Genomic DNA, 12,700 nt, shown 5'->3' with positions numbered 1-12,700 from the left:
AGGTGGTAAGAGCACAGACAGAGCTGAAAGAAGGGCTGTAGGCTATGGCCATCCAGAGACAGGGCTGGGAGCTGCCACTGCTGCACCACTCAGGCAGGGACTGATGGCCTTGGGCTGAGCTGAAATGGGAATGCTGGTCCATGGGCAGGGTACGTGGATGAGGGTACACCCGAGGGCAGGGCAGGGCCAGTGAGGCTTTTTGGTGACATCAAGACTCTTAACACCTTGGTTTTTTAGCAAATTCTGAGGATGATGATGACACACATGTCTACAGTGTAGACACCTACAGCTGAGCTAACCTGAGCAAATCACTCTCATCAAAAGAGAAGCAAGCAGAACTCTTCTCACCCTAAACACCTCTAACAAAGTTAAGAAGGAGGTAAGTATAGGCTGGTAACTAACTTACATAAAGACCTGCACATTAGTTGCAGTGATCCAAAATTAGGTGAGGTGACCAGATTGTCAGATTGCATATTATATAGCAACAAACTGATAAGCAATAAATCCTATTTAGTAACATGAATTTAAAATTGGAGATTGCTTGCTACCTTTCTCACAGTCTGAAAAATAGTATTATTGTGCTAAATGACAGGAAGAACACTATGGGAGTCTTTTGAAGTTGACTGGGAATTTCAGACTCAGGGAATTTTTTTTTTTAAATCAGCAGAGGTTCAAAAAAGGACCTGTCTACAAATATAGATAAAAAAGATAACCATTAGAATGTGCAATAAAATGCAAAGAGTGAATTGGTTTTGGAGCACAAAGCAGCATTTTATCCATGCAAACAGATGTCATGAAAGAACTGACAAGAATGACCAGAGAAATATTACAATGCAGATCCTGATTTGAGATGCGCTGACATAAATATCTTTAAAATCTAATTAAGAAAGTGCCACTCACTTTGCTTGTTTAATTTTCCTTTTAACACAAGACTAAAACAGTCGTTTACATTATCTGTTAGTTATCAGCTCTCTGAGAATCTTTTTACTCTTTCTTAGAGGTGATGTTGATGATGAAGCAGTTTTTATTGTGCAGGCATGTGTCCCTCCACAAAATCACTTCAAAAAACTTTAAGTCTCATTAAACCTCATTCCTTGTCACCAGACTTTGTCTTAATAGCAACTTACAGTGGCAAAGTAATCTATCAAAGAAATTGCACAAAAACTTGTAGCAATAAGTAACAAGTTTCCATAAATACACAGACATATATTTTACTGATATTTAGACATTTGCATGTTTACAGCAAAGAGGTTTCTTGAGATTTCCTAACAGTATAAGACAAATGCTGCAGAAAACTTTTCTGGATTTGAGGGCTGCCATGCATGAAAAACATTGAAGTGTCAGTGTGATATGGATTAGTGTTTGTTCTCCACTGAAGGACTTAGAAAGCGTCAAGTATCTGATTCATGATATGTAGGTCATGGGAGAAGATTCACTTTTCCTTCAGTAATAACTCATGAGTCTTCACGTTACTTAACAACACATTTTTGCTGGACAGAGAGCAGCCCCTTTCTCCCATCTGAATTGTGTCCTTTTACAATATTTTCATCTTTTTCTTATCTGTTTCTTTCCCTTTCCCTCCTTATTTCTGAGCTTCTAGTCTCACTGATAGTGAATCCCCTTTTGATCCTCTTAATTGATCAAACTCTTGTGCGAATCTCCTTTCTGCAACTGCAGAAGCTGTAATGAGCTTTGACCCTCATGAGGGTTTTCTGGTCATTTGCCATTTGTTTTTCAGTCTCACATGTTCCTTCACTTCCACTCTTCTCTCTAGAGAAGCCTCTTATTTTAGAAATGGGTTTGGAGTTGGGTCTTTTGTGTTGTTGAGGATGATTTTTTTAAAGATCTTTATGGTTTCTTTCTTTACTCCTGATTTTCTTTTTGATGATATCAAGAAGAAATATCATTTTGCTCTGCATGAAACATCTGAATTATTTATTACTGTTTCTTGCTAAAGTCCACTGCAACCTTTCTATCTACTTGATTATTGAAGATATTTTGTTTCCCTGCTTCCTAACTTGCTGTATGAGCATCATCTTCACTCTGTGTTTGCCGCTTTGTTTTTTTCCTCTTCTCTGTACCTGATCTTCCCTATGTCCTGGAGGCACCGCACTCAAGAAAAGCTTCCAAAAATCTGAAATCGTCTGCCAAATCTTCTTTATGTTCAGTGTTTCAACCACAGCACTGGAGGAAGCAAAACAAGCATCAAGGGTCCTTTACCTAAACTATCTAATTAAGAATTTTAATTTGCTATCTTGATCCTCATATCAGAGCAGCTGCAGCTGAATTTGGGTGACACAGTTCTGGACATATTATTTGATAAGTGTGAAATAACATGACTGTCAAAGGAGAGAAGAGCATTTCTAGCATGAACAGACACCATGAAATGGTTTATATCAAGCTCAAGAAAATTGACCTAATCATCTGATACACATTTCTGCTCACAATATTTTAGGTAGGAAAGTGTTCCCCCTGACAAGCATGACAAATGCTGTTACAGTATTTTCTTGCCTTTGCTCTGCTCTGTGTCAGTGGCAGCAGAGTTATTGTTAGGCTCAGGCAGAGCTATTTATACCCTGGGATTTGCAGTGCTCCATTCCCTACCAGCATTCCCCTGCTTATTCTGGGAGGGAGAGACAGAGAGAGAAAATGAGAAATAAAGTTAAGGAAAATAAATTAAATACTGTCCTTTTAAAAAATATTTTAAGTAATTTTAATTGAATGACAGACCTAAAGTAACTTCTCATGAAAATGATGCTGGTGTTGCCATCTAACTCCTATATAAGGAACAGTTAAAACATATTCATCTCATCGGCAGCCCCAGGAGATCTTTCTCTGTTCTTGTTTCTCGGAGGAAGGAGATTCTAGCAGGTTACAGCACTTCTGAAGGGTAATGCCTGTTTTTCACTGCACCATACACATACATTTTTAAGCTGAAAATTATGAGAGTCAGGTTTCTTTCCTTTTTCCATTGCTTACTGTCATCTGGAGAATACCTGGAGATCTCTGCATCCATTTTGCATCCAACCAAAACAAGAAAATATTCCCATTACTTTCCTAAAACTCTTCAAGTTCCAACATTTTTGCTGCCTGGAGAGCTGTGAAGTTTGGATTTTGCATAAAGGTCCAAACTGGTGAACTGCTGGATTTCTCTGAAATACCATTACCTTGAACAAGTCCATGTAAAACAGAAAATACACTTGTAGAAATGTTCTTAGGAGTAAATTTGTTATTTGTACCAGAGTCCCTGCTGATCATCTGTAAGAGGACATCCTTTGATGCTAAGGTTTCATGCAGGATTTTGAAGGATTTTTGCACTGTTTGCTCAGTATCAGAAAAATTGTGAATTTATGATTTAACATGGTTTGTAATCTTTTACTAGTTTCAGATTCTGGAAAATAAATATATTTTCTAACACTGGGATAAAACCTGTTGTCCAAATTTCAGATGCTAAACTGCACATGCATCTTTACAGTAAAACCAAATTTCAGCTATTCTGAATTTTTTTTTTAATATATTTAGGAACTGCCTGATACTGAGATTTTTTGCAGCATATTACTTGCAAATTTCTTCAACTCCATTTTTTTACTCTCATAAAAGCAACTCCTTTGTTATGTTGTCATTTATGCTTAACTGATTTTTTTTTTCAAAAGATTGTCTAAGTAACTCAGTAACTTTAAAAAAATAAAGAAAAAAATAACATAATTTAACTAGCTAAGACACTTGTAAGGAAGAGTAATTCACCTTTTTCTTCAACTTTTTTAGGTAAAGCAAATGATTATTCAGTATTCTTTGGCACAGCACAAAATTTCAGGCAACTGCATTGACAAAATTTCTACTTTTCACTTTTAAAGTAACTTTGATCAGTTATTTATTTGTTTTTAGATGTACTTCTTGTAACTTAAAGGTTAGACATGATAATACTTTTCAGATTAATGATTTTGAGTACTTTATCAGAATTCCATGTGTCAAGGGCTTACTTTTTTAAACACTTTCGGAAGAAAATAGTTTGAAAAAATTCCTGGGGATGGTTTTAGTATTGTTTGACATCAACTCGTCTAAAAATATTTGCAGAAATTGCTTAGGACTTCCATTGCATCTTTATCCCATGTGTTTGCTAATTATCAGGAAAATTGCTCTCTGAATCTTACAAATGTAGTCTTTTTACTTGGAATAATTGCATCCACTTTCTGTAAGAGGGAAATGATTGTCCTCAATTTATTTTCTGTTAATAAAATGTGTTCTTGAAAGACAGAAGAAAAATCTGAAAATACAAAACACAATTCTGAATGGGTTGCTTTTTGGGTTCTGCCATCTTTGGCAAAGTGGTTCTGCTTTGTTCTTAAGGGTGTTCTTGATTGATTAACTGAAATGGTGTTCTTAATCTCTTACTGACTCCCTTGTAGAACCACTACATGAAAATCAAGACTATTTATTTCATAAGCAATAAAATAAGGCTTTTCTCTTTTCAAGGACTTTTAATATAGATTGTAAATGACCAGTTTTTGGGGTTTTTTTTCTATTATGGTTTAGCTTTGGTTTTGGTTTTTTTTCTGCCAATATTATCATCTGTCTTCAGCATGCCATAAGCTTCTCCTTAGATAAACTGAAAATTACATGGACCATTCTGCAAGTAAATATTCTTCAAACAAATCTTTAGCAGGTGTCTGGGTTATTTCCATCAAATTACTACAGATGGAATTTTTCTTCCAGGGCAATATGTATTATTCCATGTTCCTATCATCTAAGACATCCAAATATGAGGCATAACATTGCATTATAGCACTTCCTATTTTAGCAGCATAATTTTTATAACCACAGATTCTTCCCTTTTAGGACTTTCTTCAACAAGAAAACACTGCAGATGATGAGTCAATTCTTTTTGAAGGTGATGATAAAGAATTCAAAAAAATATTTCTTTTTCAGCTGCTACAATTCAGCAGATAACCTTCACTGTTGAACAGAGTTCAGTGGAAGTTTCTCATACTTACTCTAGATAATAAACCCAGTCATGAGATTTCTGTCTTCAGCAGTCTGGGCATGGTTTCAGTGTGTCTTGTATTTTTCCTACAGCAGTTGTTCAGATTATGATTACTAGATATTCAGGAATGTGCAATCTTTCATATTTTAGTATATACTTAACACTGTAGGCTTTATTCTAAAGATTTTTAAGTCACTGGTTCTGCTTGTTTTTTCCTGGTTTTCCCTCAAATTCTGTAAGTTGTGCACAGTTCTTTATACAAGCCTCTTCTAGCAACAACTGATTCTCATAAAGCAACATTTTGTCTTTGAATATCATTGAAGTTATTCTCCACCTACGCTGGGACATAATGTGCTGTCCTTTGACTGATGTGACAATATAACACCATAAGATACCCAGACACTTAAAACAAATATCTTTAAAATAATTTCATTGTAAGAACAATAAAGTTATAAATTTTAAAACTCAAATGGCATATTTTTATTATCTGTTTGAGGAGTGCACATAGTCATAAAAATAATATGTACAGTTTCATTATAGTAATCAAATAACATTGTCTTTGCTATATCGAGCTATGTATAGTTCTACAAGAATTTCACATCTGAAGCTTTTCTACATTGTTAAATTATTGAAGAGCTGAATATATACATATATGTGATATCTGCTTCATATAAAATTAGCAGAGAACCTAAAAATTCTGAATGAACTTAAAGGAAGCAGGAAGAAAGGATTCAATCTAATAACAAGAGGTATCTGAAGAAAGTAATTTTCAAGTGAGTTGCAGTTTTCATCTGTTACTGTGTAGAAATGTTGAAAAGCATGAGTTGAGTGTGGGAGTTTACAATGGCTACAGAACACTCTTGAAGCACAGAAAATCTGTGGCAATTTATGTTGTTGTGCTACTCCCAAATGGCTTCCCTCAAAGGCATCTGAATTCAAGTAGGGACTAGCTCCCCAGTGTACAGTGAAGAGCAGATATCTTTAACTTGTTCTTCTACAGAAAGAAGCAACACAATAATATGAGCAAAGGAGATGACAGTAGCTGCAAACCTATAAAGCTACTGTCATAGATTAAATGCAGTAAAATTAAGTCCAGGCAATAATGCAACAATAGCTTCTATTCATGTCAAGAACTGCTTATCAAAAAACACCAGTTAGCCATAAATGATTAAGAAGAGTACTATTATAAAGGAAATGTCATCCCTATCCAGTGTGTCACTTCATCTTGAATATATTAATATATCTTACTGAGACTTTTATTTGCCTCTACCTGTCTGTTGGAGCTACTATTTTCTGTATGAGAGGATAAATAGCTGGGTAAAGGATAATAAAAGAGTCTTCTAGGCAGATTGAACACTGAACAGCTATGTTCATAGCAGATTTTCTTGGACTAATGGCAACCTCTCTTAATTTGAAACTATTTAGAAGTACGACTTCTGTAGTTTTTGTTTTGCTTAACATGTAAAGGAAAGAGGTATTTTTAGAGCAAACTTATTGGATAACTCAGAGAACTGGAGAATTGCAAGAAAAGGGACTCAAAGTATTTGTGAAGCATTGGGACAGGACCTTTAAGGGTGCTGCAGGCTTAGAGCCTGCCTGCTGTTTCAGGTGGGACTTGATATACTTGGCTTTAGGGAAGCCCTGACAATTTTACTACTAACTTCACTGTGGAAGAGACATACAGATATCTTTTTATATAACAAGGGTTTACTATCCAGATGCTTTGGAGAGCACAGGTACCGTTAATTACTGGGAGATTAATTTGATCCTTGTACTTAACCCTCTGACAAAATGAGATTTTATATCAGCTGAGAGAGACAGGGAGAGAGCTCTCTCCTTTTAATATCACGCCTTATACAGTTCATCAGCTTTACAGATTAGAAGTCTGACAGTTCTTAATGTCTCCTAGTATATTGCACTGGCTGCTCCAGAGCCACAGCCACTGACAGATATGATTTAGTTTTTATAATGCTTAGGAAAGAGGTGTTTAAAGTCTGTGCTGCTGCTTCTCTAGCACCACATGCAGTTCCAGAAGCACTGCTGCAGTGCAACAGATAAACCCTGCATGGTAACAGGCTTTGCCCTCACAGAGCTCAGTGTTTTGCCCTGTATAATCATGACATTCTACAGCTGCATATCTGATAAAGTACCATCAGCTCTTCAAAACACTAGCAATGTCACTCAGACATAAGATGATGTCATGCATGCCTTGTCCCCAACCCATGCATGATTTTGCAACATGGTGTATGCTCTGTATATTACAAAACCTAAACAAGTCTTTATTTTGTGGGGAAAAAAATCATGGTGCAGCTTTCTTATTTCTTTCTTCTCCCCATTCCTTACCTTTATGGGCTGCTTGTTCCAATTTGCATTGATTCCGAATTCCCTATTACTATCTGTAAGCCCTTGAACAGACCTGGTGCTACGATGACCAACACCAAAAAAAAGGTGGCTGAAAATTTTCTTTTCAATGTCATTCAGCACAAATGTGCCATGAAAGACAGATGTGCAGTAAGACAGCTTGTCCACAAAGTTCTTATGTGCGTGGCCTTACTGGAATTTCTTTTAATTGACATTTTAGTAGCCGTATAATTTTTTTCTGCTGATCTTCTGTCAAGGTGTTACAGTGCCCTGAATCAAATTCTCAGGTGTGGCAAGTGTTGCCTGGTGTACAATGGTGCACAGTGCACTGATTAATCAAGCCCTTTGGCTTTTTATGTTTGTCACTGTCCATCTTGCCAATTAAACATGTCTAAGGAGCCTGAAGCAATGCTTAGTACAGAACTACATACCTTCCCAGAATATAAATTCTAAATCTCAGTAAATGAGAGGTGTATTTCTGGGTAATGTTTTGTGCATAATTTCAAAGGAATTTAAGAGGAAGTATTTGATTTTTTTTATTTTAATTCTGAGAAAACAAGAGATTCAAGTGTTAAACCAGCCTTTCAAAATGTTACTGGAGGTAGGTGGAGAAATGCAGTCTCGTGTTACCTTGCCTTATCTTTCTTTGCCTTCCTTTAAATTTCCTCTCATTTTTTCCCAGTATAACTGTGCCATAGCAGCTGTCACAGCCAGAGCCTTTTAAAACCTGCCATGTCCTATTGTCTGTGCCAGCAAGTCACTCTCAGCCTTTAAAAGTCCTTCCCCTCTGCTGACTTCCAAGAAGGATTCAGGGGGTTCGCCCAGTCTAATGTGTATCACAACCATCACCCACCTGACCCTGATTTAAGTGGAGACAAAGTGAACTGGAAGTCTCCAGGCACTGTCATTGAATTGGTTCCTAAAGGTAAAATCTCTTATAATGTGAAAAATGCTGTGGAATAGAAGCTGTAAAGAATCTTAAGGTCACGTACTGTCCTTTAAATCTATGCTATAGTCTAGAACTGCAGCCTGTGACTCATTAGTCTGCTGAAACGTTTCTGTTTAAACCTGACTTCATTCTTTAAAAGCTGAGTGTGATGTGGTTACAGCATGGTGTATACCAGTTCGTCTCTGCTCTACCCTTCCAATATTTTCTAGTGCCTTCCATTCTGTTTAACTGATGAATCGATTAATAAATATTAACTACTGTTGCACACATAAATCTTTGAAAGTCTGTTACTAGATTAACAAGCTCTCTGTGACCTTAACAGAATTCAACAAAATACCAAAAAGAGATTTTTCCTTCAGTACTTAAAAAGTTGAGGTGATAAAAAAAATAAAATTCACAATAGGATGCTGAGAAATGGAAATTACTGATGACTACATTTTTCCAATGTTTTTATAGTCTCAAGTGGGAAGGTAATCTGACATTATAGATCTCAGATGTTTAGTGACGTGCTTTTATTGAGAATAACATACAGATTTTTCTTACTCTAATTAATCATTCTTTGTTCCGTTTCTGAAGAACTATATACTTCCTTGGCTGTAGGAGGATGGTGTACTTCCCTGCATGTTGCTGTCTATTTCTGCCTTTCCTATCTGTTCTCTGATACTTGAGGAAAATAGTAACAACTTGTTTGTTTACAGAGTTCTTGTTAGGTGTTTTCTGATCCTCCAGTGACCTGTTTGAGAATGCTTCTTGAAAAGACCAACTGATATTTGCTTATTTTTATTCCAAGAAATAACTAGGATTTTCAAACAGTGAAAATGCCAACTGAAGGTACATGAGGGAGGACAGTCCAATTTCTGTACACAGCTGAGAATGACCCATCTAATAAATTAAGAACTTTAGTTCCCATATTGCAAATCAGATGTTACCTAAGAATTGCACTACTTTAACAGTTATTTATAATTTATATTTGTTAAAAATCATCTAGGGGCTAAGACAGGAATTTAGCATCTATTATACCTTTTCATGTCATCCCATTTCATAAAATAAGAAACTCCATTATTCAGATGTTTGCAATGGAAGCATGGGGCAGAGGACAGTGGGTTAATACAATAAAGAGAGGTAGATAAAGATAACAATGAAATTATTTTGATTAGCAAAATGAGAAGAAGAGAGGGCCCAGCAGTGGGTAAGTATGGTCAAGGGGCAAAGATACATTTTAATAAGCCTTGAAGAAGACCTAGTATGTATTTCTGCAAAGCTTCTTACCACTCTTTATATAAAACACAAAGTTCTTTAAAGTCTTCTGTGCTTTAGTTAATCAGAATTCTTCCAAGGGAATGAAATTATCATAATTGTTTCATAAATACATGTAGCATGAAAATCACCATGTTTTGCTTATTCTTATTTTGCTAAATTTTGTTTTACTCTTTCAGTATGCTGCAGTTTCTGTACAGTGTCTGTACTGTCTTTGTACCAAAAGACTGATTTCCCACGTTGGTGGAACTTCCCAAGACCAGGGGACTTCTATTTTGTCATTTTATCACTTTTTCACCAGCTGTTTTGTGACTGTACATTGCAGGTGAATCTGTCTGGAAAGTCTTCTTCTTTACTCCAAACTTCAGTCCTGAGGACTCCAATGGTTGCTATGATTCTCATGTTTGCTTCTGCCATGGAGGATTCATCACACGACATGATCCTCCACTGCTCTTCGATCTGTCCAGAGACCCTGAAGAGAAAGTGCCACTGACTCCAGAAACTGAGAGCCGTTTCTATGAGATCCTCAGGGTCGTACACCAAGCAGTAGACAACCACACCAGATCCCTGCACTCTGTTCCTAACCAGCTGTCATGGAACAACCTTCTCTGGAAGCCATGGCTCCAGCTCTGCTGCTCATCTCCCTTTCAGTCTTGCTATTGTGACTATGAGTCAGGAGGGAGTCCACTGGAGGTGCACTCGGGATAAACAAGCTGCAATTCCCTTTCAGAAACTGGGCCAGGTGAGTGTGGGTGTCTGACTTGAACTTGTGGTACAAGACTTCAGAAGGTTTTGTTGTGTTGGAGGAGGACCTGTTTTCAAATACATATTGCAGTGGAAGAGAATTTCAGTCAAGAAAACATGCCAAGAGAGGGAGGGCAGGACACACCTTTTCTGTCTTTGTCACAGATCATGGAGGACAGGTTGCTGTCCTCATCTACACAGGGGTAGACTTTACGCATTTTCTATGGGAGATAAATTCTGGACCTTAAGCTTCAGCTTTTTTCTCACACAACAAAGAATTTACCTGTAGTTTCTGTCAATCAGAATTACTACTTGCACACTCTCCTGTCCTTTTTGCTAAGTGTTATCCATTAGTAGGACATAGCTCTGAGTAATTACAAATAGAGAGATAATAGTGGAGAGGTCCTCCTGTGACAGTCATTTAGTAACTGATAGATAGGTTAAGCGCAGTCTTGCAACAAATCTCTATCAACAAGCATGACAGATATGAAAAACTTGACAGATTGCCAACCGTCCAACTTTGAAAGTGCCAGAAAAATATACCAAGTTATGTAGTGGAGGACCTTCTGTCCATATTAAAATGATGCTCCCCAGCATCCCCACTGTCCTGTTGCATGGCAGCAACCTTTGTTCAAAAGGACACCACTTCAGGTGCACCACCTGTGTGCTTGAGTGTGTACCAGAAGTCTCCAAATATATATATGTATATATATATAGATATACAGGCACAAGCCAAATTCATAATCCATAAATACTTCTATCACTGATAAAAGCACACCCTTAGAATCATAGTCCAATTGATAAAATAAAAGATTCCATCCATACTTGATAATTTAATTCCAAATTCACATGATACTACAAATACGTCTTTCACAATGTTATTTACCATACCTGTTCTTCCATTGATAAATGTAATCACAAATAAATAAAATTTGCTCTTCCTTTAAACATAATTGCCATCTTTTAAGCTCTCTGAATAGGATCTATAATTTTCTGAAAATAAACTTGGGCTTGAGTACTTAAAGCCAAATATAACTGTCTCAGAGTTCATGGCAAGGTCTTGGGAAATCTACTGTCCTCCAGGGCTAATTTTTGTATCCATTTTTATCTCCATCTTATTCAGACACATTTTCTTTCCACTCTACAGGCAGACAAAGTGTTTTCTTTGGCACATTGTAGATGAAAAGAAGATATCAGCAAAATACTAAAATGATGTGATGCCTGATAATAGAAGGTGACTTGCTCCTTATCAGGAAGCAGCAGTTAATTCCCACATTACAATGTATTAAAACCTGTTTGGGGCAAAAGTGATCTGTGATGATAGTAATGCAGTAGCGTCAGTCAGCCAACATTAAGGTTGTGACCTGATTCTTCTGAGCCATTGAAACCGGTCCTGTCAAAATATATTGTGATGTATGGTGTATTTCTCTGTAAAACCTAGCCTTTGTTTGATGTTTTTGTTGCAGTTTCATTCATAATTTCATTCTCCACAACATCCAGAATCCTGCCCTGGGAAATGTATTTTCCTTGAAGGCCTATTTTTGATGTTTCACCTTGTGTTCTTGATCTTAAGTATGTCCTCTGCAAATTCTCTGTAGGGGGCAAAGTCCCATGACCACTATTTATCATTAAATGTCCTACATAACCTTAGGAAGAAAGATGCCTCTCATTTGAATATAAATATTCTTCTGTGAGAGTGGCTGCCTCTCAGAATCATGGCTGATCCATACATCCCAAATTTTTGGTGCTCATCATGTGGCCCTAGAACCCCTTGGGGCGTGGCACTGGTGCCAGTGTGTCTCTCCCTGCAGCCCAAGGGTAGCCCAGACTGTGGCCAGAATACAGGAACACCACAGTGGGGAAGGATGCTCCTTCCAGCTCCCCCAGCTCTGCCACAGCTCACACAAAAGCTTTTCAAACAAGTATTCCTCCTGAAGAATATGGGAAAAAATATGTGGTGTATTAGGTACACAGTGCTGATGCAGATAAGGGGTTTGGTGTTGTTACATCTACTTTGTTTCCACAGATTCTGGGATGTGATCTTTACAGAGATCTCAATTTATATTCTCAAGGACATCTACATCAAATTCCTTTCATCAGGAAGATGCTGTGTTGCTATTATTTCTTTTCCTTTCTTTCTGCAGGTGCAAGAATTCTTTGTTCTGCTAGGCATGACAGTTGCTCTGTACTGCTTGATCTAGGTATCAAAAATGATGACTTTTCTACTGCTCTGATTTCTTCTTTCCTGAATATGACTTTTCTTTCATACCCTCCTTGGTTTTTGGTGCCATCTTTCTAATCTCCTTTCTTAAAACATTCACACCCCTGAAATACTTTCCCATCTATTTCTTTGCCACTCAGTCCTTCTGCTTGCTCGTCATATTGATTGTATTGTATCTATTTTGCCC

At 37.1% G+C, this 12,700-nt stretch overlaps 1 protein-coding gene across 7 annotated transcripts in view; it reads left to right on the top strand.

Annotated features, from left to right (window-relative positions):
• Positions 1-12,247, top strand: part of STS (steroid sulfatase) — a 107,330-nt gene extending 95,083 nt beyond the window's left edge. For all 7 annotated transcript variants that reach the window (XM_085052602.1, XM_085052582.1, XM_085052562.1 and 4 more), the window contains one exon: positions 9,874-12,247. In XM_085052602.1, coding sequence (XP_084908728.1) covers positions 9,874-10,256 — 383 coding nt within the window. In that variant the 3' untranslated portion in view covers positions 10,257-12,247. The remainder of the gene's footprint in view (positions 1-9,873) is intronic.
• The last annotated feature ends 453 nt before the right edge of the window (positions 12,248-12,700 follow it).

The sequence above is a fragment of the Lichenostomus cassidix genome, chromosome 1 (genome assembly GCF_008360975.1).
Source record: "Lichenostomus cassidix isolate B80296 chromosome 1, HeHo_3.0, whole genome shotgun sequence".
NCBI lineage: Eukaryota > Metazoa > Chordata > Aves > Passeriformes > Meliphagidae > Lichenostomus > Lichenostomus cassidix.
This window is presented reverse-complemented; position numbering and strand designations above follow the sequence as displayed.